A 24,428-nucleotide genomic window follows, 5' to 3' on the forward strand; every position below is an offset into this window, starting at 1 on the left:
TACGATATATAGTTTTAAGAATAGGGTCCCTCTAACGCCAGGTGCGTCAGGGAGGGTGCCCTGCGGACCTCGAAGAAATGGAATTATCAACACGTATGTTCATACCAGCACCCTGGGAGGCGTACGTATCAAAAGCATAGAACTTTATAAACGTACTCACAGAAGACCAGGTAGACGCCTTGCACAGTTGTTCAGCAGAGGCGCCCTGTCTTACCGCCCTTGACGGTCCTACAGACCGAGTAGAATGGGCTGTCACCCTGTTAGGTACAGGCAAGCACGTCTGCGTATAGACCTGAGAGATGGTCATACGAAGCCAGCAAGATAACGTCTGCTTGTTGGCTGGCCAGCCTCTTTTGTGCAATCCATACAACACAAGCAATGAGTCTGTTCTCCTGACGGCATTACTTCGGTCCACATAGACCCTGAGAGCTCGGACCACATCAAGTAAAGCTTCGTCTGTAGACAGGCCTGAAGTCTGGAAGGCCAGCACCACAATTTCCTCATTAATATGGAAACGGGAAGCTACTGTACCATTGGGAGATAGCCCACCTTGGTAGGGAGGACAGCTCTATTCAGATGAAATACCAAGTACGGGGGGAGCTGCATGACAAAGCTGCCAGATCCGACACCCTATGAGCTGACGAGATGGCCAGGAGAAACAGTGTTTTCTCCGTCAGCCATCTTAAATCCACTTTATCCAATGGTTCAAAGGTATGTGTCTAAAGCGCCCTGAGAACCAGAGAAAAATCCCATGATGTTACCGGTGAGAGAAATGGAGGTTGCAGTCGCAGTACCCCCTGCATTAATGTTCTGACATCCGGCAGAGAAGCAATTTTGCACTGAAACCACACAGTCAAGGCTGACATCTTAACTCTCAAGGTGGCCAGGCGGAGACCCAAGTCCAATCTGGCCTGGAGAAACCCCAGCACTCTAGACACCTTAAATATTTTAGGGTCGTATTTACTGTTATGACACCACAGGAAAAATGACTGCCAACCCTGTGATATATGTGCGCAGAGGCTGGCTTCCTTGCCCTAAGCATTGTCTATCACAGATGAAGAAAACCCCCTGGCTTTTAACACAGAAGACTCAAGAGCCAAAGCCATCAAAGCCAGTCGGGGTAAATCCTGGTAACGACATGGACCCTGCATTAGCAGGTCTTGTCGCAGAGGCAGTGGAAACGGACTGTCTACTGATAGACACTTCAGGTCTGCAAAACAATGCCTCCTGGGCCAGGCAGGAGCTATTAGCACTACCCTGCCACCTTCCTGCTTGAACTTCCTGACCACCCTTGCGAGGAGGGAGATCGGAGGAAACAGATATGCCAGTTTGAAGTTCCATCTTACTGATAGAGCATCCACAAAGGCTGCTGAGGGGTCTCTTGTCCTGGACCTGTACCTGGGGAGCTTGTAATTGTGACGTGACGCCATCGGGTCTACCTCTGGTAAACCCCATTTGTCCACCAGGATTTGAAACACCTCTGGATGAAGAGCCTATTCTCCGGTGTGTATATCCTGGCGACTCAGGAGGTCTGCTTCCCAGTTGACCACTCCTGGGATGAACACAGCTGTTATCACTGGAAGATGGCTCTCTGTCCACAGCAGAATCCCTGCCACCTTGCTCATAGCCACTGGACTTCGTGTGCCTCCCTGATGGTTTATATAGGCCACTGTCGTCACATTGTTGGTCTGAATCTGGACATGTCTGCCCTGAAGAAGGTCCTGCGCCCGAAAAACCGCCCGGAGCACTAATAAATTTATCGGCAGATGGCTTTCTAGGTCTGTCCACCTTCCCTTGAACGTGTGCTGACCTATGACTGCTCCCCATCCACTGAGAGTTGCACCTGTGGTGAGGAGTACCCAATCTGGGATCCACATCAGACGACCTGTTTAAATGAGCCACCAGGCTAAAGAGACACGAACCTCTGGCAAGATCAGAATCATCTGTCATTTTATCTGATGCCGACCATCCCACTGTGCCAAAATCCACCATTGTAGGACTCTGGAGTGGAATTGCGCATTAGCCACCATGTCGAACGTGGCTACTATGGAGCCCAGCAACTGCATGGCCAGGTAGACAGATACTACCTGGTTGCTCAGTAGACCTTATACTCGTGACTGTAGCATCACAATTTTTTCCTCTGGCAGAAAGACACTGTTGCCGAGAGTCCAGAATCACCCCCAGGTGCACCATCCGCTGGGTTGGTGATCGAGAAGATTTCTTCAAGCTGATCACCCACCCGTGCTCCTGTAGGCAAGCTATCGTCATTCGTAGATGACACAGTAATGTATCCTGCGACTGAGCCAGTATCAGAAGGTCGTCCAGGTATGGCAGGATTCCGATTCCCTGACGCCTGAGACAGGCCGTCATGACTGCCATTATTTTCGTAAACACCCTTGGAGCTGTGGCCAGCCCGAAAGGTTGAGCCTGGACCTGCAAATGCGGTTGAGTTACTGCAAACTTGAGAAATCTCTGGTGGGGTTTTGTGATTGGGACATGCAGGTATGCATCCTGAATATCCAGTGAAACCATGAAGTCCCCTGGTTCCATTGCCAGAATGATTGACTGTAAAGTCTCCATGCAAAATTTTGGTGTCCTGACAAACCTGTTGGAAGGATTTCAGATTTAGAATAGGCCTGTACGACCCATTGGGCTTTTGGATCAAAAATAAGGTTGAATAGTAACCCATTCCCTTTTCCGTCACAGGGACTGGGATGACAACCCCTGCCCTGAACAGGGCCTCCACCGAATCCTGGTTTGCCCGAACTCTGACTTGGGCCCTCAATCAGAGCCGCTCGCAAAAAGCGAGAGCGCTCACTCTGAATGAGGGCAGCTGCTTTTGTTTTGAATGCTGGCCTCCTGTGGCTACCACTCACAGCTTTAGCGAGTGACCAGGTGATGGTTGCAATGGTCTAGACCATCGGGGCTTTCGACAAAGCCCTTGCGGTAAGGTCTCGTCTACCGAAAGCCCCAGGTAGCTTCCTGCTCTAACAGATTAGAGCTTCCTGTTAGAGCAGGAAGCTTCCTACCGACATCACTAGTGATATCAGTAGGGCCGCCTACAAAAGGCAGGCGTTCCTTCAGGAACGCCTGTTTGTCCGGCCTCCTCCCCACCCCGCCTACAAAACTGGGCGAGTTGTCGATCAACATCGAGAGCCTCCCCGTTTGTAGCGAGCCCCGGAGCAAGTGCTTTTGTCACTCGCTCCGGGCTTTGCGAGCACTGCGCGTGCGCAGGCCCTCACCATCGACCCGCTTGCAAGCGAGTCTGAATGAGGGCCTTAGTCCCCAAGTAAATCCGTAACCACGTACCTTCGAGGGGGGTGGCTTCTGAATTATATGGCATAGCCGCGATCTACCAACTCCCGTACCCAGGCATCCATGGTCGTCCGATGCCAGGCCCGGGAAAACTGTAGCAGTCGGCCTCCAACCCTGACATCCTCCAGGGGGAGGCCCGCCCCATCAGCCAGCAGGCTAACCGTCTGGTTTAGACGTTAAACGCTTACTTGCCCAGGACTTTCTGGGCAGTCCCTTTCTCTGAAACTGCTGTCTCTTAGACTGTTTCTTTGCCTCTTGCTACCAAAAAGGACCGGGACGACGACTGTCTTCTGGATGTAGAGGTAGTCGGTAATTCTGCCAGTGATGTCATAATCTCATCTAATCCTGGACCAAAGAGCACCTTACCTGTGAATGGCAAGGAGTCTAGCGCTTTAGACCCTGGATCCGCTCTCCAGGGTTTCAACCATATGGTCCTTCAGGCTGCCACTGAGTTAGCAGACACTCTCGATGCCATTATACCTGCATCAATGCCTGCTTCACCCAAGTATACAGAAGCCTCCTGTATCTGACCCAACAAAAATGTATGTTCTCTTGTTGGGTCTACAATTGTCTCAGCCAAAGATTTAGTCCAAGCTTCCATTGCCTTAGCCACTCTGGCTATAGCCGTGGCTGATTACTGCAATTTTTACAGAACCGTTACAGATTCACATCCTGTTCTGATAGGCCTGTAGCACAGGACTTACAAAACACCAGAACTGAAGAACTTGGTTCAACTGACATAATTGAAAGAACAATGCAGTACAAAGTAATGTGACTTTTTACTATCAGTGACGCACCTTACCTTGAAAAGGACAAAGGAAAACACAGGAATAGTAATACCTGACCGTTTGTGAACCATAGACAGTGTACATACAGCAGCTGGCACCCAGTCACATTCAATGCATAAAGATGCGCAACTGCGTCCGCAATGTGTACTCAATCAACTAAACCAACCCCCGAAGGAGGAAGGTAGGATATAGAGTATGCTATATACCCAACCCAAGGGAGAGGTATACAGAGACACAGACCCAAACCTCTGAGAACTCCACTGCAGCCGCCTTGCAAACGCTAAACTGCGTGCTTCTCATGCACGAGGAGGTCCTTTATACCAGACGCTAAAATCCTAGCCTGAAGTTAGCGTCTGGGGGAGGAGCGGCCAGGTAAGCTGCACTACAAAGTGGCAAGACACCGATCAGTGCGCACTAGTGCGTCTTACCACCCATGCCCGGCAACAGACGATGAGGCCCCGACTGCCGTCGTAAGGAATCGTTTGTTTTAGAACGTCTTTCACATGCAGCGGCCTCTGATGCGTCTCAACACCAGAGGCTGGGGACTGCTCGCGCATGATTCCCAAAGGGAATCCTTACATGACCTCTACGTTTCTCCGACCGCAGTCCCGGACCTCAGCGTCTTCCGGCAGCCAGCTAAGCCATGCTGAGGCCGGCCGAAAACACTGAAAGCCCACAGCGATCTGGTGTATTGGCCGTCAGCGGAGGTAGATGGAGTAACAGTAGTGCATCAATCCTGGCGCCGGTACCGCTAAACTCATGAAATTTCATAACTTAAGGTAAGAAAAAAAATAAATAGGTGTGTCTTGCCGCCCACCAAATGAAACAACTGAATGCCTGTGGCTGGGGGTAGGGGATATAGGGAGGACCAGTGCATGCTGGGAGCTCCAAAGCTTTGCTGTATGGTGCAACGGACGCCGTCCAACTATATATCCCAAGGTAATTCCTATGGAACCCGAAGAAGAAACAGGGAAGGCTGCCTCCAGTGGCCAGCGATTAACCCCTAGGACGCTGGAGTGTTCCTGCCAACTCCAGCCCACTGTCCTAGGCGGCTTTGTGGAAGCGCATGACTCAGTGCCTGGTTCCATATGCTGTCAACCCCAGGGAATGCCCAGCCCTGGAGAGAAAAAGAGTGCGATTCGGCACGCACCACCGCGGTGCATGTCGCTTACCTGCTGCACCGTAGCATCCGGCCGCAGTCTAGGGATCCTCCAAGGTCTTTGCTAGCCAAGACTCCAGAGGCCCGACGAGATCCCCGGAACAGTACGCAAGCGGGGTGACGACGCGTCACTTCCAACTTCCACCGGACTGTCCGTGCTGCCGTACTAGAAGAATCTTCATACTTCAGGGGTTGTTTAGCAAACAGCCCCACTGCGTGTTCAGTGACCCGACTCCGGCCGGGCATCCAACGAAATGGAGGAGCCTGCGGCCCGGGGGAGGGGTATAGATGGAGACCAATTGCATCCTTGGAGAAAAATGTACTGAGTAAAGTGCCCGGATGACTCTGCATCACCTATACCCCAAGGACTCCCTGTGGACCTTCTATGGACCCTGAAGTAGAAATAAGGTTTAAAAATAATACAGGTGGAATATGTTTCTTACATTTATTGTGCTATAAAACACATGGGGCATAATGAGGTGCACTTAACTGCGATATAGAACTTATATATTTATGGGATCAATTACAGCTATAAAAAAATGCAATATGTTGTCTGTTCATTATTATTGCTTTCCATTTGTCATAGGCTACTATGTGCATTTAATATGAAAACCACACAACACATACACTCTCCACCCCTACCCAATGTACTATGCAGTGTGTACTGTACTGCTTGCATTAACTAGTCTCTGATATTATAGGAAATATATGGCAATTATTTGTTATTGTCTATCATGACATTCATTTGTATAACTATTACAGATTAACACAAGTGACAGTTAAATAAATGGTGCAAGCAAGTGTACACTGTATAGTAATTTCTATACAGTATTATGCACGGTTATTGATGTACAACAACAAAAAATATGCCTAAATGTTACTTATGGAATGAGCCTCCATCATTGAAAAACAGATAGTCATGAATGAATAGGCATCAGCTGGTGTTTTCTGTCACTGCTTTTGCAATTTGAAAATTTTAATATACAGTATATATTCATAAATAGGCATGTTAGGAGCCTGTATACAATGACCAGTGAATCTAACACTGTATAATCAAGTAATGCAATGTAATTATATAGTTATGACATGCTTTTGCAAACATACTGTACATTCCAGTACATCAGGTTATCAGCTTGAAGGTAATGCCATAAATGTAATTTATAGTAGTGATTGCCATTGGGGGTGAAACCATTGATGGCTTGCAACCATCAATAGACATCACTGTTGTGGTAAACTGCATGCAGTGGTCCAATCAGGGAAGGGGTGGGGCTAAGTTCTGTGCGGCCGGTACCAAGTAGATTAGAAATTGCACTAAAATAATGTTAAATAACATAGGATGTAATTTTACACAAGACGCCAAATTATATGAAGTAATGTTATAAAACATGAACACATTTCATAAAGTACATAAGTAAATAATGAAAATGTACAGGATTGTTTGCTTATAAAAGATAATCCTACAGTATATAAAACCAAAATAAATTTTCGTAGGTCTAATAATGTTGTCACTGTTCCTTGCTGGTGTAGGTGGGTTCAAAAAAGTTTGGTATAATCTCGTAACAGAAGTCGTTCAAATAACCATACTCTACCTAAAGAGAAAGCATGAAGCATTTTCTCGTTCTGAGGGGACAAGTCACAGACTAGAGCAGGCCTGGCCAACCTGTGGCTCTCCAGCTGTTGTGAAACTACAAGACCCAGCATGCCTTGCCAGAGTTTTAGCATTCCCTAATAGCAAAACTGTGGCAAGGCATGCTGGGACTTGTAGTTTCACAACAGCTTTAGAGCCACAGGTTGGCTAGGCCTGGACTAGAGATTTAGAACCATTAGTATTCAGTTGAGATTCGTAAACAGATTATGTTATTTGAAGCTCTGGCTTGTTTATAGTTAACAAAGCCACAGTTTTTGGCTTGTTTCTCAATCTTCACATTGTTGCTAACGTGAAGTGTGCTTCTCTGGGTATGCTCCGATGACCTCTCTTTTGTTATTTACTATTACTATGGAGTATATTAAACTATCCAAAAATCTCTAAAGTGGCTTTAATGATTCAGAACATTTTGCTAAATTGCATCTATCATAATAGGGAATTCTATCTTGCGAAAGAAGTGCCAATCAGCTTCTAACTGTAATTTTTCAAACACAACCTGTAAAATGGCAGAAGCTGATTGGTTGGTACTTTATCTCTCTCCAAATTTGATAAATCTCCCCCTGTATCATAAATTTAATGGAATCCCCAGAAGAACTGCACTGAACATATTGCTTCTAAGAATTACTCAAGCACACTGGTATCCTATCGACTCAGGGTTGTACTGGCATAAGGAAAGGGGGCTGGGGTCCTTTTCTGGCCATCCCTGGAGTCAGCCACCAGCCCTGACTGGCTCAGCTGCCTGTATGTCATCTTAGAGGCCATCAAGGGACCCTAACAGTACAGAGAATATACAAAGGACTAGGAGCGCTAAATCATATCACAATCAATATTAATTTAATGTCACAAAAGTGTAAAATAAAAAACACAAAATTAGAACCTGTAGGGGAAAAAAAAATTAAATAAGCAATAACCATATAAAAAGAAAATGAAAACAGGCTAATGGCTGATGATATCATCTGACAGTAAACATGAAATTGTGGTCATTACGGCCACAGATAATATAACAGAGAAAAGCAATTGGAATAATGTATAGCAACAGGCTTAGTGTTGAATGTATGATCCAAAAAATTATCCGTATGTACTGCAAAAACTGATATATATCTCAACAGGCTTGACACTCTTCCTAGGAAGGTATAGTGCGGGTGCCCTCCGCAAAGTAGATTAGACAGCATGCAGATGGCGGCGGCACTCTCAATAAAATATTAGCGACTATTTTATTGGGAGTGCCACCGTCATCGGCATGCTATATTATATATATATATATATATATATATATATATTAGATAGATAGACACTGTGGCCACAGATGATGATCCAGAAGAAAAGGCAGCCCGCCTTAAATATATTGGTAAAATAAGTGCATAGGTGTATGCCATCAACAGATAAGTCGCGATTAATATTGATCCATGTGCAAAATCCAAAAAGCTCCTTAAGAATGGTATGTTCTTATATCCCAGATGAGAGCTAACAATTATAATCTGTTAATATGTCGTAGCTATACTGCAATGGAAACGGTGACAAACAGAATATACAGACAGTTAGTAAAAGGCAATGTGAGCACAGCTACTATATCACGTGCGTGAGTTAAGTTCCAGTGTGCCGCCTGTCTTACCGTATGAAACAGTGACAGTAGAACTGCTGGAAGGTACTCACTGCCAGGTCCGTATCTGGGAGTATGCCGCTGTGCATGGAGAGGACTTTCCTGTGGTCCAGATGAAACTGTCTGCTGCGGTAAGGATGCTGCGGTAGGTATCAGAAAAGTTGAAGAGCTGGCACACTGATTGGTAATTAAGTCGGCTGCTCAAAATTTAGTCAGCCTGGTCCTGAGAAATCCATGGAGTGGGGGTATATATCAACTAACAAGTTTCTCGACACCAATAAATAAATGCAGATAATTGGTGTCCATTTTTATTCATCTGTTTTTATTTATTTATTAGTGTTTTGGACACACCTTCTCATTCAATAGTTTTTGTTTATTTCAATTATTTTCAACATAGTAGATTAATACTGAAGACATCAAAACTATGAAAGAACACATATGGAATTATGTTGTAAACAGAAAGTGTTAAACAAATCAAAATATGTTTTATATTTTAGATTCCTCAAAGTATCCCCCTTTTGCTTGGATGACAGCTTTGCACACTCTTGGTATTCTCTCAATCAGCTTCATGAGATAGTCTCCTGGAATAGTTTTGAATTAATAGGTGTGCCTTGTCAAGAGTCAATCTGTGGCATTACTTGCCTTCTTAATGTGTTTGAGACCATCAGTTGTGTTGTGCAGAGGTAGGGTTAGTACACAGTGGACACCACTATTTGACTCCTGTCGTAATCCATATTATGGCACCAGAAACGACAGTCCATCATTACTTTAAGACATGAAGGTCAGTCGATACAGAAAATTTCAAGAACTTTGAATGTATCCTCAAGTGCAGTTGCAAAAACCATCAAACGCTATGATGAAACTGGCTCTCATGAGGACCGCCCCAGGAAAGGAAGACCAAGAGTTACCTCTGCTGCAGAGGAGAAGTTCATTAGAGTTACCAGCCTCAGAAACCACTACTTAACAGCACATCAGATTAGAGACCACATAAAGTCTTCACAAAGTTCAAGTAGCAGACAAATCTCAACATCAACTGTTCAGAGGAGACTGCATGAATCTGGCCTTCATGTTAGTATTGCTGCGAAGAAGCCTATACTGAAGATGAACAACAAGAAGAAGAGAATTATTTGGGCCAAGAAACACAAGGAATGGACATTAGACCAGTGGAAATCTCAAATTTGGACTCATTAGACCAAAGTACAGATTTTTGGTTCCAACCGCCGTGTATTTCTGAGACGCAGAGAAAGTGAGCAGATGGTTTTTGCATGTGTGGTTCCCACTGTGAAGCATGGAAGAGGAGGTGTGATGGTGCTTTGCTGGTGACACTGTTGCTGATTTATTCAAAATTCAAGGCACACTTAACCAGCATGGCTACCACAGCATTCTGCAGCACCATGCCATCCCATCTGGTTTGTGCTTACTGGGACCATCATTTGTTTTTCAACAAGACAATGACCCCAAACACACCTCCAGGCTATGTAAGGGCTACTTGAGCAAGAAGGAAACTGATGGAGTGCTGTGTCAAATGACATGGCCTCCACAATCACCAGACCTAAACCCAATTGAGCTGGTTTGGGATGAGTTGGACCGCAGAGTGAAGGAAAAGCAGCCAACAAGTGCTCAGCACCTCTGGGAACTCCTTCAAGACTGTTGGAAAACCATTCCAGGAGACTACCTCATGAAGCTGTTTGAGAGAATGCCAAGAGTGTGCAAAGCTGTCATCCAAGCAAAAGGGGGATACTTTGAGGAATCTAAAATATAAAACATATTTTGATTTAACACTTTTTTGTTGACAACATAATTCCACATGTGTTCTTTCATAGCATTAATCTACTATGTCGAAAATAATTTAAATAAATAAAAACCATTGAATGAGAAGGTGTGTCCAAACTTTTGACTGGATATATATATATATATATATATATATATATATATATATAGATATATATATATATATATATATATATGCACACATACATATATACATACACACACACACACACACACAGTGGTGTCCAAATTTGCGGACACTTTTTGAAATTTGAATGTTTTTCAACTTCGAATGCTTATAAAAACTGTTACACTTCATGCGGTGCAATGATTAATGCTGAATTCAACACAATAAACAGAGGTCAAATATTTGCATCACAAGGGAAGTTATGCAGTGAAAACAACACTTAGGGTGAAAATCCCTGTGTACTTATGATGTTACTGTCCTATCAGTATTTCGTTGGGTATCCTTTATTTTTCAAGACAGCAGTACAGCGACATGGCATTGAGCCAACCAGGGTTTGGAGCTCTTCCTTCTTTATTATGTGGTGCCATGAGCCAATTATAGCCTCAATTAATTGTCTTTTATTGGATGGACGTTTATTGGATGGACGCCTCAGATGTACCAGTTTTTTCAAACTGAACCACAAATGTTCTATGGGGTTCAGGTCTGGGCTATTTCCTGGCCATCCCAGCACCTGCATGTCATTCTCTATGAACCACTATTTGCATATCCATGCAGTGTGGCAGGGAGCTGAATCCTGATGGGAAAAAAAATGGGGCATTATCTGGAAAAAGATCCCTGATATAAGGTAGAAGTTTTGGTTGTAGGATGGTGTCAATGTAATCTGCTGTTCAGTGTGCCATCTATGACATAAAGGCGGCCTACAGCATCTGCTGTCATACATGCCCAGATCATAACACTTGTAGGATTCTTTGTTGTTGCTTGAATGCAATCTGGATGTACCTCTTCCCCGATGTGACGTCTGCGATATTTTCTCCCATCACGGCCTAATATCAAAATCTTAGTTTCGTCACTCCATATGACTTGTTTCCACTGACCTTCTGTCCATGCAATGTGTTCTTTTGCCCACTGTATTCATTTCTGCTGCTGCTTTTTATTCAGCAATGGCTTTTTCCGGGGAATCCTACCTTTTAGGTAAACCTCCGTTAGTCTTCTCCGTACCATTCTTGCACTGACAGAAACACTAGTTGCACTCAGGTCACTGCTAATGGCCGCAGAGGACATCCACAAATTCGTTTTATTCTATCAACAGCTGTTGTGCACTTTTTCCGACCATTTCCTGCTTTGTTTTGTATAGATTGTGTTTCCTGATAGCGTAAACAAAACTTTCGTACTCCTGATGTTGTCACATTCCCTTCAACTTCTCTCGCAATTGCTGCATACGAAAGACCATTTTCATGTAACACCACAATCCTGGATCTCTTCCTGGGTGACCAGTCACCACTTTGCCTGGATGACATTGTTGTATTTATTTTTTACACCGTCAATAGCACTAAACAATACACACAAACATCCAACCATAATTGCACTTCAGTAACCAACTTTATTCTGCAAAATGAAACAGCCAAATTGACCTTTTCCACCTTTGAACATGACCTTACATCTGCTCATAAACGATAACTGATTGGTCCTCAGAACGACGATTCCGATTGGCTGGTGGTAGTAGCTGTTACTACAATCCGCTTTTTGAATCTAACGCATCTGTGCTTCTCTGTCTGACTGAAAGTAGCATAACTTCCCTTGTAATGCAAATTATTGTGTTGAATTCAGCATTACATTTCCTTTAACTTGATATACGAGTCATTGCACTGAGTAAAGTGAAACAGTTTTTATAAGCTTTCAAAGTTGAAGAACATTCAAATTTCAAAATGTGTCCGCAATTTTGGCCACCAGTGTGTGTGTGTGTTTGTATGTGTGTATATATATATATATTTATTTTTTTTTATTTAATTTTTTTTTTCTTTATTCATTATTTTGTCATTGACCAAGTACCCTAGTTTATTGAAATTTATTTGTGAAGTGTAGCTCTTCAACTGGTGTTATACATATGTAAATTGTAGGACACGACAAATTACCACACTAAAAAATGAGTTGAATAGCCATAGTATGCAAACCCTATATACAAATGCCAATGTTAAGATGATTTTCATTGTAGGTCAACTTGATTGATTAGATTAATCATTTAAAAATCCTTATATTACAATATTTGCTGTCTACACCATAGATCTCTTACCTTTTCTTTTTGCTCCTCAAAACTATCAGACACAAAAGAAAAATTTGACACAGCAATATGGAGCAGACAATCACAAATATGTGGGCCAAGGTTGGTTTGAAGTATTCTTGATTTTGCAAGAAGCTCCTGAATTTCAAGCATTAGATGCTGAATAGACAAATTCTAGGATGAAAAAAATGCTGGTCACAAAACAAATGTCAGATTATTACAATAAACAGACAGCACATCCATTTCTTTACAATATAAACATCAATACATTCTTGGTTTGGGGCTAAATAAAACTACAAGAAAAGTTAGAAAAAGCAGGGCTAGAAGTGCCAAGAGATGCAGTAAACTGCTGCAGGTTATTTTGTTACCTGCAGCAGTTTGCTGGTAAATTTAGAAGATTTAAACTAGTTTTCCTATACCCTGAAGCTTTGTATTTTGTACTTTTAACTAATAAGAAAGTGGTTTCTAAATTCAGAGTGCAAAAATAAGCTTTAGCAAAGACCTTGAAAGTGGCCTAGGAAGGAATGATGTGTCACACTGCAGTTGTAAATTCATACTTGCCAAACACAAATTAATTAGAAAAAAATAATATAAGTGATGTGTACCAGGTACCAAACCTGAGCTACAGATGTGTCCTCATACATCTAGCATCAATATGCCACGCAGCGTGACTTGTCTGGCATGAGTGAGCCACCAAATCACGTGTTACTCTGCTAGCATCGGGTGCCTTTTGCCGGAAATGCATCTAAGGGCTATATTCAAGTACAGTAGCCTGCGAAAACGGGTGACGTCGGGGATGACGTCATTTTCGCCTGTTTCACTTATCCCCATATTCAATTACTGTACAAAGACTTTTCGTAGGTGTAAAAAAGCATTTGTAAAGAAACGGGGATAAGTTTTCACCACTGTTTAGGTGGTGAAAAAAAGTGCAGAATTGGGGATTAGGGGTTGTTTTTTTTGTGAAGGGTTATGTACAATTATTTCCTTTTTGAGTTGGTAAGCCAAACATGTTTTTTTTTAGTTCTTTATTTAAAGAGCTCTTGAGAGTATACAGACTGAGCATATAAGCATACATAGAAGTGCAAATAGCCTCAAAAATAAGCCACATTTTCAAACACATACGTAAAAAAAAAAAAAATACAAATGGAAATCAAAACATATAAACAGAATCAATAGAAAACAGGGTACAAGGGGGCAGGCGGCGGGGCAGTGGAGGTGTAAGGGAGGGGGGGGGACAGGACATCTTAAGAAATCAGAACATCTTGAGGATGCATAGAAAATATTATATAGACAAAGAAAAATACTTATCCAAAGTAATAGAGCAAGGAGGGGTGAGGCAGGGAGAATAGCTCTCCCCATCGTGCATGGGTCCAATGGAGGAAGTATAGGGGTGAATAGTGAAGGGTACCCTCGCAGGAGAACCATGGAGCCCACACTTGGGTGAACAGATGGCCCCTATCATGGATATAGTGATACTCTCCAATGCTGCAATATGCCAAATTTGTGATTTTAAGGCAGAAAGAGAGGACGGGTGAGGGTTTTCCAGTTGCGAGCTATTCATTTTTTGGCAGCTACTAGAATATGGGACAGCAACTTCTGGGAACGCTTAGAAAGATCGGGAGGAGGGTAGCATAGTAGAAGAATCCATGGGTCCCGTGGGGTCGGAGCTTCAAATAGCTTGTTTATAAGGGCATGGATTGATGTCAAGAAAGTATTAAGGACTGGGCATTTCCACCAGATATGGGTAAGAGGCCACAATTTCTCCAGGAGAGGGTTGAGGCGTAAAGAAACATTTGTGAGAGTCTTACCAAGGTATAGTACCAGCGGTAATATAATTTGTATGATGTTTCCTTAAGCTCTGTGGAAACGGAGGATTTGGCAACAGCTTGTTTCATGTCGTCCCAAGATTCCTCGTCTGGTGGAGGGCCAAGGTCCACCTCCCAAGAAGATTCATGTGGGTTTCGAGTGTAAATAGTAGCATCAATGAGTATACCATAAATTTGGGAAATCATTCCCTTGGACATTGGGTGGAACCCACAGAAACGTTCAAAGGGGTGAGGGTACGTAGAAGTGAATCTTGTGACATAGATTCGAGAAAGTTCTGTATTTGACAGTAATCAAAGGGGCGGAGGGGTTGGGTAGGAGTTTGACTGTAGATCTGAGAAGGAAAGCCAAAGCCCGCCAGCACTAAAATCCACAGGAAACGTAAGGGTCAGATGTGTCCACCGAGTCATGCGGGTCGTTTGTAGGCCCAGTGGAAAACAGGGATTGCTCCATATGGGTGTAAAGAGAGATATGAGAGATGTGATGAGAACTTAATGGAGTATAGATTCCACAGATGTAGTAGAAATTTAAGAGTAAGAGGGAGGCTGGAGGAGGTGCATCTTTTGGAAGCCCCAGAGAGGACAGATCCGGGAGGTTAATAAGGCTGGCTTCAATGTCATGCCTGGCGGTTGTTCCAGAAAGAGAATAGGAGGAAGCAATTTGGGAGAAGTGGGTAGTCAAGTAATAGAGTTTTAAATCTGGAAGACCCCTACTGCCCCCAGAAATAGGCTTTTCAAGGATGGTGGAGGATAACCTGGGGGGTTTGACATTCCAAATAAAGCTGGTAATGCTATTCTGGATTCTATGGAGGAGAGAATGGGGAACAGCTATAGGGAGTGTCTAGAATGGACAGCGGCATCCCGGCAGCAGTGAAAATCCTGATCGTCCTAAGGTAAGTATTTGCTAACCTATTCTAACCTTAACCCTCCCTTAGAGGTGTCTAACCTTAATCCCCCCTTCCCCTAGCCTGACCCTAGCCTCCCAGGGGGGAGGTGCTTAACCCTAAGTCCCCCCGGGCATCCTAAACCTAAACCCCCCCTCCCGCCGCGCGCATGCTGGGTGTCGGTCTCCCGGCGTATGTCTAATGACAGGTGTTGATATTTCGATGCCTGTCTTTAGACCCTTGCCGGGATTAGACAGCCGGGAAGCTGGCGGTTGGGATTACGTCCCTCGGCTTCCCGACTGCCACCCTCTACAATAGATAGAGCCATTTAGGAAGAATATTCATTTTGACATAGATGATTCTAACCAGCCACAAAAAGATCAGTTTCTTCCAAGAGGTCAGGTCTGCATGTAGTTTTGTAAAAGTTGTGGAAAGTTTTCCCGATATATTAAGTCATAGCGAGAAGTCAGGAAAATCCCAAGGTATTTAAGTTTTTTATGTTGCCATTTAAAATTATAAAAAAGACTTAAAAGGGATTTGGCGTCCTGAGGTGGGACGTGAAGAAGCATGGCCTCCGATTTAGAGTAATTGATTTTGGACCTGGAAAGTGCACTATAATTGTCCAGGAGGTTTTAAAGGTTGGGTAAAGAGATCCTAAGTTGAGTAAGCGTAAGGAGAATGTCGTCCGCGAAAAGGGCAATTTTAGAGATGTTGCCTACCTGCAAAACCCTGATGTTAGGGTTAAGGTAAACAAGGGAGGCTAGAGGCTCAATGATCAGGGCAAAGATTAAGGGGGAGAGGGGACATTCCTGTCTGGTGCCATTGGTAATGGATCGATAACCCGAAGAACTGCAGAATATGAGACACGAAAAGTGATGCGGCCTAGAGTGGAACGCAGGAAGTGGTGACTTATGTAGTCTTAGCCATTGAGCATGCACAGTAGGTTGGTGAAGAGATCTGACTGGTATGCAGGAGATATTGCAGCGGCTGATGGGAGATGAAGTCCTTGCGGATGTGTTCAGCTGAACACACATAATAGCTGGAGAGTTCCAGCCAAAATGCATATTGAGACACTGAACAAGAAATAGCATGTGGAGGAATCAGATTAAAGGGAGTCAGATGCTAGAGTTAATGAATAGTGGATGCCTGTTTTATACCAGCGCTGGGTAAGTGTTAATTGTGTCTTGTTGGGAGTGGCAGGAGGTATATATGTTGGTGGTCTTGGGAACAGTCAGAGAGATGACCGAAACTTTGACAACACAGATGTGGCTTAATAAAGATGCTTAAAGATATGTACTGCGACTGGTAACACTGGACTGTGCTGGGTGAAATAAAACCAAAAGGATATTTTTCCATATTAAAAAGGAGAGACCTGCTTTATTGTGAAATGAGGGTCCACGCACAGGTTTCCAGCATACAAATGAACATAGTGCTTTACTTCAGCATGGTACTCAGGAAACAATAAAATAATAAACAACCTAACCCTCCTCTTAGGGCACTAGCTCACTTCTTGAGCCCTCTTTATAAGGGTGCAGCTAGTCTGCCAACACAGACTCTGTAAATGGGGGTCCTTCCTGCCACGTGCAGAATTGGACCCTGGCCTCCTGGCCTGATATAGCTTCCTTAGCCTGCAGCCTCACTGCTTTATAGTACCACAGTCTGAGAGTTTGATGGTCCTCCCCCTTGCCTCCTGCAAGACCCGGACTCAGGCCTCCTGGCCCCCCAATGGCTCGCTTAGCTTCACTGGGCTCTCCTGGCTGCTACAGTCTCACCTAGACTGTCCCCAGCAGCCTGACTGGTCTGCCTTCTCGCCAGCTCACACCTGAGCTCTCTCCACCAGGCAGCAATTAGCCATCTTTCCAAAATGCTTTTCCACTGTGTGTGGGCAGACCTCACCTGCCCCACACAGAATCTGCTGCTCACCAGTGCCACCTCTGGTGATATTGCCACATATCAGCTGCTCACCAGTGCCATCTCTGTTGACACTGCCACAAATATACATTATATTATAATATATATATATATATATATATATATATATTACATACAGATACATATACAGTATGGTATGATGTTCTGACATTCTGTATGATGACCCAATTGCTTTTTTAATTTCTTTTTCTTAGCACATTAAACCTATTTTTCTATTTTTGCATTAAACATTTGCAGTGCTGGTGGATTCCTTTGCTGGCAACAGGAGGGGACACTCATTTCTATTTATACTATGACCTTGCACCCATTACTTTTTCTATAAAGTGTGTGCGGTTCTTCATATATGCACACATATACATACACAAACATATACGCATATATACACACACATATAGATATATGTATATATTATACACATACATATAATACAGAAACCAGCTGCACACACCAATACACCAATTATTGAAGTGCATGGCACTTAAATGTATTCACAAAGTCCAGACAAAGACCTAGCACATCCATATTAATTGCAAAAAAAAAAGTATTTGTAGAGAAATTAGCAGCCTGAAAAAAAGTGCATACACAGATTGTGTTTGCCCACAACTCACAAAGAGGCATGACAGTATAAAATAAGTACTTAGCACTAGACAGGGTGGTCTGATAAACTGCCAGTCCGTCCTCCTCAGTGGGAACACACAGCCTTCAGCCCGATAGCTGTTTCAGCGTGACACACACGCCAAAAATTGGCAAACTCAAATCGTGTCTTCTTATTTTTTATCACTAAGTAATGGCTTTTTCTGGCCACTCTTCCATAAAGCCCAGTTCTATGGATTGTACGACTTATTTTGGTCATATGCACAGATACACCAGTCTCTGCTGTGGAACTCTGCAGCTCCTTCAGGGTAACCTTTGGTCTCAGTGCTGCCTGTCTGATTAATGCCCTCCTTGCCCGGTCTGTGAGTTTTGGTGGGCGGCCCTCTCTTGGCAGGTTTGTAGTGGTACTATGGACCTCATTCAGAGTCTGTCGTTGCGGCCGCTCGGTCGTACGCCACCCATCTTCGCTAAACTGCGCATGCGTAAAATTCGCAATGCGCGTGCGCAAACTAGCTATTACAATCAGAAATTGCTCTCTCCTTGAACACAGCCAGGTCGTTAGTTTGAGTGACAGAATGAGGTGTTTGTGGGTGGTAACAGGGGAAGGTGCTTGTGAACGGGGGAGTGGAGATCCGAACGCAGGCGTGCCTGACTATGCAAACGGCGTTTTATGGGAGTGCATAATTAACTAAGTAGTGTCATGGCATATGTGACATGGGAGGTTTTGACACTGACTTGATCGTAGTGCTTAAGAGAGGGTATGGTTAACCTTAAGCTCTACGAGCAACTCCGATGGTTCCCGATGGTCTCGATTAATCCTTACATGCCCGGAGATGACGTGTAATGCGAACGAGAAGGGGGCGTATTTTTAGTCTTACGGCCGGATCCTCCCCTCGCTCGTCCAGCTAACGATCCCATCTTAACGACGCAACTTGCGAGCGCTTCATTTGCATATCCGGCCCCCTTTACCTTACGACCGTGCGGCCGCAACGACCGACTCTGAACGAGGTCCTATGTTCTTTCCATTTGATGATGATGATAGATTTGATGGTGCTCTGGGGGATCATCAAAGATTTGGATATTTTTTTTTTTTTTTTATAACCCAACCCAGAATTGTACAACTTTGTCCCTGACTTGTTTGGAGAGCTCCTTGGTCTTCATGGTGTGATGCCTCTTGCTTAATGGCGTTTGCAGCCTCTGGGGCCTTTCAGAAAAGGTGTGTTTATACTGACAGATCATGTGACACTTAGATTTCACACAGGTGGACTTCATTTAACTAATTATGTGACTTCTGAAGGTAATTAGTTCAGCCAGAACTTTTGAGGGGCTTCATAGCAAAGGGGGCGATTACATAAGCACATGCCAATTTTCAGAATTTTATTTATAAAGATTATTTTTATATATTTTTTTCTTATTTCACTTCACCAAATTAGACTATTTTGTGAAGATCCATCACATACAATCCATATTAAAAATAAATAAATAAATAAATTACAGGTTGTAATGTAACAGAAAAAGGATAAAAAGCCAAGGGGGGTGAATCCCTTGCAAGGCACTTAAAAAAAAATTATATATATATATAACCATGCGAAGGTGCGGCACTCTCAAATAAAACACGACAACTGTGTCTTGGTTATCAACGTTTCAGTACATTGACGTACTATCTTCAGGATAAAAGTATATACAGTGAGTTCTTACCTTAAATACTACACCACTAGTGACAACCACACCGGGAGCGGGACCAGCCACCCGTCCGGAGTCTGCTATAAATGACGTCATCACGTCCGCACCGTCGCGGGCGTGTGACGGAGTGCATGCCCATCACCAGGCAACCAAAACAAACAAATAGGATCCAGCGCTGCAATCGGAATACAATAGAAAGAGCAATGTCAGAAAGACATATATACAGAGAAGACACAGACAAATACACACCAAATACACAAAAATATCAACATAATCAAAACATTAAAGATATATAGCAAAACATTAAAGATATATAGCAAAAATGCAATCCATTAATAAATCAATCACCAAATAGAAGCAGGATAATGTGATGGAATCATTCAAACCTCTTGGGGAGATGACGTCCAAGCGGTGAATCCACCTTGCTTCACATTGAAGTAAAAGACAACCGCGATCACCACCCCTCTTAGGCAGTGGGATGTGGTCAATCAGGCGATAACTCAAACTGGCAAGATTGTGTCCAAATCCAAGGAAATGGCGTGCTACAGGTTGTTCACTCATACCGTTAGCCAGCGCTGCTCTAATACTAGAGCGATGCAACGCCATACGCTCCTTGAATTTGCGCTGGGTTTTGCCAATATATGACAACCCGCATGGGCACAAAATTTGATAAATAACATGCGTACTATTACAGGTCAAATGATACAATATCTCATATTTTTTTCCGGAAATTGTTAAAGCTCCTAGTAATTTTCATCCTAATCTGACACCTCAAGAACGATTAGATCTTAAAACATTATCCAGCAATAAGGAAATAATTATCCGCCCAGCCGATAAAGGCGGCGCGATAGTGCTGCAGGATCGTGATGACTATATGGCTAAGATTTTGCGACAACTAAGTGATACAACTACGTATTGCAGGTTATCAGGTGACCCTACGATAATGATGAAACAGGAACTGTATTGCTGCATACTAAAGGCAGAGTTTTAGCATTGTACAGAGCTGCATTATTGAACAAGAATTTGAAATGGAATAGAAGAAATACGTTGCCTTGGGTCAAACGCTATAATGTCAGATCCACTGAAATCAATAACATCACTAAGAAACATTGGGCAATTGTCAGCAGTGATGATGCTTTGCCTCTGTCCGATACTAGAATAATGACTTGTTACTCTAGGGGGAGTAACTTGCGTGACCTCCTGGTTAAGGCAGACATCTCCATTGATAAACTAAGCACTTTTTAGCGACTCAAAGGCTAGGTTGTTTTAAGTGTTCAGGCGTTATTGCAGGAATCTCATTGCGGGAAGTTGTTTTTATCACCCGCAATCCGGAAAAAAATATGAGATATTGTATTATTTGACCTGTAATTGTACGCATGTCATTTATCAAATTTTGTGCCCATGCGGGTTGTAATATATTGGCAAAACCCAGCGCAAATTCAAGGAGCATATGGTGTTGCATCGCTCTAGTATTAGAGTAGCGCTGGCTAACGGTATGAGTGAACAACCTGTAGCACGCCATTTCCTTGAATTTGGACACAATCTTGCCAGTTTGAGTTATCGCCTGATTGACCACATCCCACTGCCTAAGAGGGGTGGTGATCGCGGTTGTCTTTTACTTCAATGTGAAGCAAGGTGAATTCACCGCTTGGACGTCATCTCCCCAAGAGGTTTGAATGATTCCATCACATTATCCTGCTTCTAATTGGTGATTGATTTATTAATGGATTGCATTTTTGCTATATATCTTTAATGTTTTGATTATGTTGATCTTTTTGTGTATTTGGTGTGTATTTGTCTGTGTCTTCTCTGTGTATATGTCTATTTCTGACATTGCTCTTTCTATTGTATACCGATTGCAGCACTGGATTCTATTTGTTTGTTTTGGTTGCCTGGTGATGGGCATGCACTCCGTCACACGCCCGCGATGGTGCGGACGTGATGACGTCATCTATAGCCGACTCCGGACGAGGCAGGTCCCGCTCCCGGCATGCTTGTCACTAGTGGTGTAGTATTTAAGGTAAGAACTCACTGTATATACTTTTATCCTGAAGATAGTACGTCAATGTACTGAAACGTTGATAACCAAGACACAGTTGTCGTGTTTTATTTATTGAGAGTGCCGCACCTTCGCATGGTCATACTTTCTAAACGTGAGGGCACCTCTATATATTGTGTCTGCTATTGGGAGTGCCGGACCGCTGCTTGACTATAACATATTATATATATATATATATATATATATATATATACATACACACACACACACACATATACATATACACACACACACATATATACACATACATACACACATATACATATATATATATATATATATATATATATACACACACCGACAGAAGGTGCAGCACTCCATGTTCTTAATAATAGACCAAGATAACGGCATAATATAGCAACGTTTCAGTGCCTTTGTTGTAGCACTGTCATCAGGCTTAAGTGATATGACATACAGACAAAGTTTAAATACAATCTACTCACCACCACGTGTATCATTGCCCAAACAGCTGGGCAGCGCGTGCGTGTCTGCCGCGCATAATGATGACATCACCGCGCGCGATGAGTCATGTGTGACTACCATCCCCATGGTTACAAAAAAAACATATACAAAGTGCAATAAAACTTCAGCGCCGCTACATGCTGTGCGATAATAACCCAATAACAATATGTACTAATCTAAATATAGCTGCTGGAAGACTGGTAAAATACAATCACATGTAATAATACGTCTAGAGATATTATTAACCAATACCCATAATCAAATTTACACTAAATGCTGCAACAATACCATAAGTGCGCTAATCTAAGAAGTAATAGGTATAATCACTCACATGTTACTCGAATATGCAAACCAGAAAGTACAACCTAAGACATAGGAATGAACCACACTACATAATATAACATAATAAACTAATGACACCACCCAATAACAATGTACAGCTATATAAAGTGATGGAATCCGGAATGTTCATTAAGTCCCTTAGGAGCAAGGGTCCCTAATCGGTATATCCATTTGCTTTCAATTTGCAATAACTTTAAACCACGATTACCACCTCGAATAGAGAGGGGCACATGGTCTATCATTCTGTACCTAAGTGATGTTAACGAATGTTGGGCATTATAGAAGTGTCTAGCAACGGGTTGATTGCTATGCCCTGTATTCAGAGCACTTCTAATAGCAGATCTATGGACTGCCATGCGTTCCTTAAAAGTGCGTTCGGTCTTTCCTATGTACGATAGCCCACACGGGCAGATGATCTGATACACCACAAACTTAGATGAACATGTTAATCTATGGCGGATGTGATACAGCCTACCAGAATGAGGATGGCTAAAAGTATCTCCTGTAATCAGGAAACCACACGTAGTGCAAGAGCATCTATAGCATCCATTCCTACCTTTCAAGAAATTACTAGGGTGTGTTTCTTTAGTACTAGTAATCATAGGTTTAACTAATCGATCTTTGAGGTTATGTCCCGCTTGAAGCTAGCTATTAATTTAGTGTCTTGTAAGCCCAATTCACCATCAGATTGTAATAATGGCCATAATTTTTTAGCGGTCTGATGGATAACTTTGCTCACTGGATTATATTGTATAACCCATGGGAATATCGGTGCAACAGAATTATCTTTTACTTTAGTGAGTAACTGCTCCCTATCATGACTCAACACCTTTGTTTTAGCCTCAGTCAGGGACTCCCAACTATATCCTCTCTCAAAGAACTTATTCATCATAGCATTCATTTGAGATTCTGCTGTTAACGGATCTGAAGTAATTCTTTTAATACGTAGTAGTTGAGAATAGGGGAGACCCCTCTTAAGGGGTTCAGGATGAAAACTTCGATTATGTAGGAGATTATTCCGATCAGTGGGCTTCGAGTAAAGAGATGTAACAATACTGCCATTATGAATAACAATTTGGACATCCAGGAAGTTTACCTTAGTATCACTAATAGTATACGTTAGTTTAACCGGGTGATCTCTGCAATTATGGTCATCAATTAGTTTTTCAAATGACGCCTTACTACCTCTCCAAAAAATCAAAATGTCGTCTATAAAGCGTGTATAATAAACAATATTATTAGATATATCCATAAAGAATATTTCACGCTCCACTTCGAACATGAAAATGTTGGCATACGATGGGGCCACACTGGACCCCATCGCACAGCCAACACACTGGAGATAGAACTTCCCGTCAAAAAGAAAAAAAAATTTGTAAGAATTTCAGAGAGCAAAGAAATAACAAGGTCAACACTAGGCCCATTATACAGAGGATGATCAGACAGAAATTGTTGCACACTACTCAATCCCATACTATGAGGGATCACCGTATATAAATTAGCTACATTAATACTGCAGAGCCAAATGTTATCATCCAATATGGGTAACTCCTTAAGTTGTAATAGTAATGTAGTGGTGTCCAGCAAATATCTCGGATGTGTACTATTAGTGATACTAAGGTAAACTTCCTGGATGTCCAAATTGTTATTCATAATGGCAGTATTGTTACATCTCTTTACTCGAAGCCCACTGATCGGAATAATCTCCTACATAATCGAAGTTTTCATCCTGAACCCCTTAAGAGGGGTCTCCCCTATTCTCAACTACTACGTATTAAAAGAATTACTTCAGATCCGTTAACAGCAGAATCTCAAATGAATGCTATGATGAATAAGTTCTTTGAGAGAGGATATAGTTGGGAGTCCCTGATTGAGGCTAAAACAAAGGTGTTGAGTCATGATAGGGAGCAGTTACTCACTAAAGTAAAAGATAATTCTGTTGCACCGATATTCCCATGGGTTATACAATATAATCCAGTGAGCAAAGTTATCCATCAGACCGCTAAAAAATTATGGCCATTATTACAATCTGATGGTGAATTGGGCTTACAAGACACTAAATTAATAGCTAGCTTCAAGCGGGGACGTAACCTCAAAGATCGATTAGTTAAACCTATGATTACTAG

General features: G+C 42.8%; 1 protein-coding gene across 1 annotated transcript in view; it reads right to left on the reverse strand.

The window, feature by feature from the left end:
• Positions 1-24,428, reverse strand: part of LYST (lysosomal trafficking regulator) — a 507,705-nt gene that overhangs the window by 393,691 nt on the left and 89,586 nt on the right. The window contains exon 6 of the mRNA XM_088481579.1: positions 12,536-12,697. Within this exon, the coding sequence (XP_088337705.1) occupies positions 12,536-12,697 (162 nt within the window). The remainder of the gene's footprint in view (positions 1-12,535; positions 12,698-24,428) is intronic.

Source organism: Taudactylus pleione, unplaced genomic scaffold (assembly GCF_031769625.1).
Source record: "Taudactylus pleione unplaced genomic scaffold, aTauple2 ptg000275l, whole genome shotgun sequence".
Classification (NCBI taxonomy): domain Eukaryota; kingdom Metazoa; phylum Chordata; class Amphibia; order Anura; family Myobatrachidae; genus Taudactylus; species Taudactylus pleione.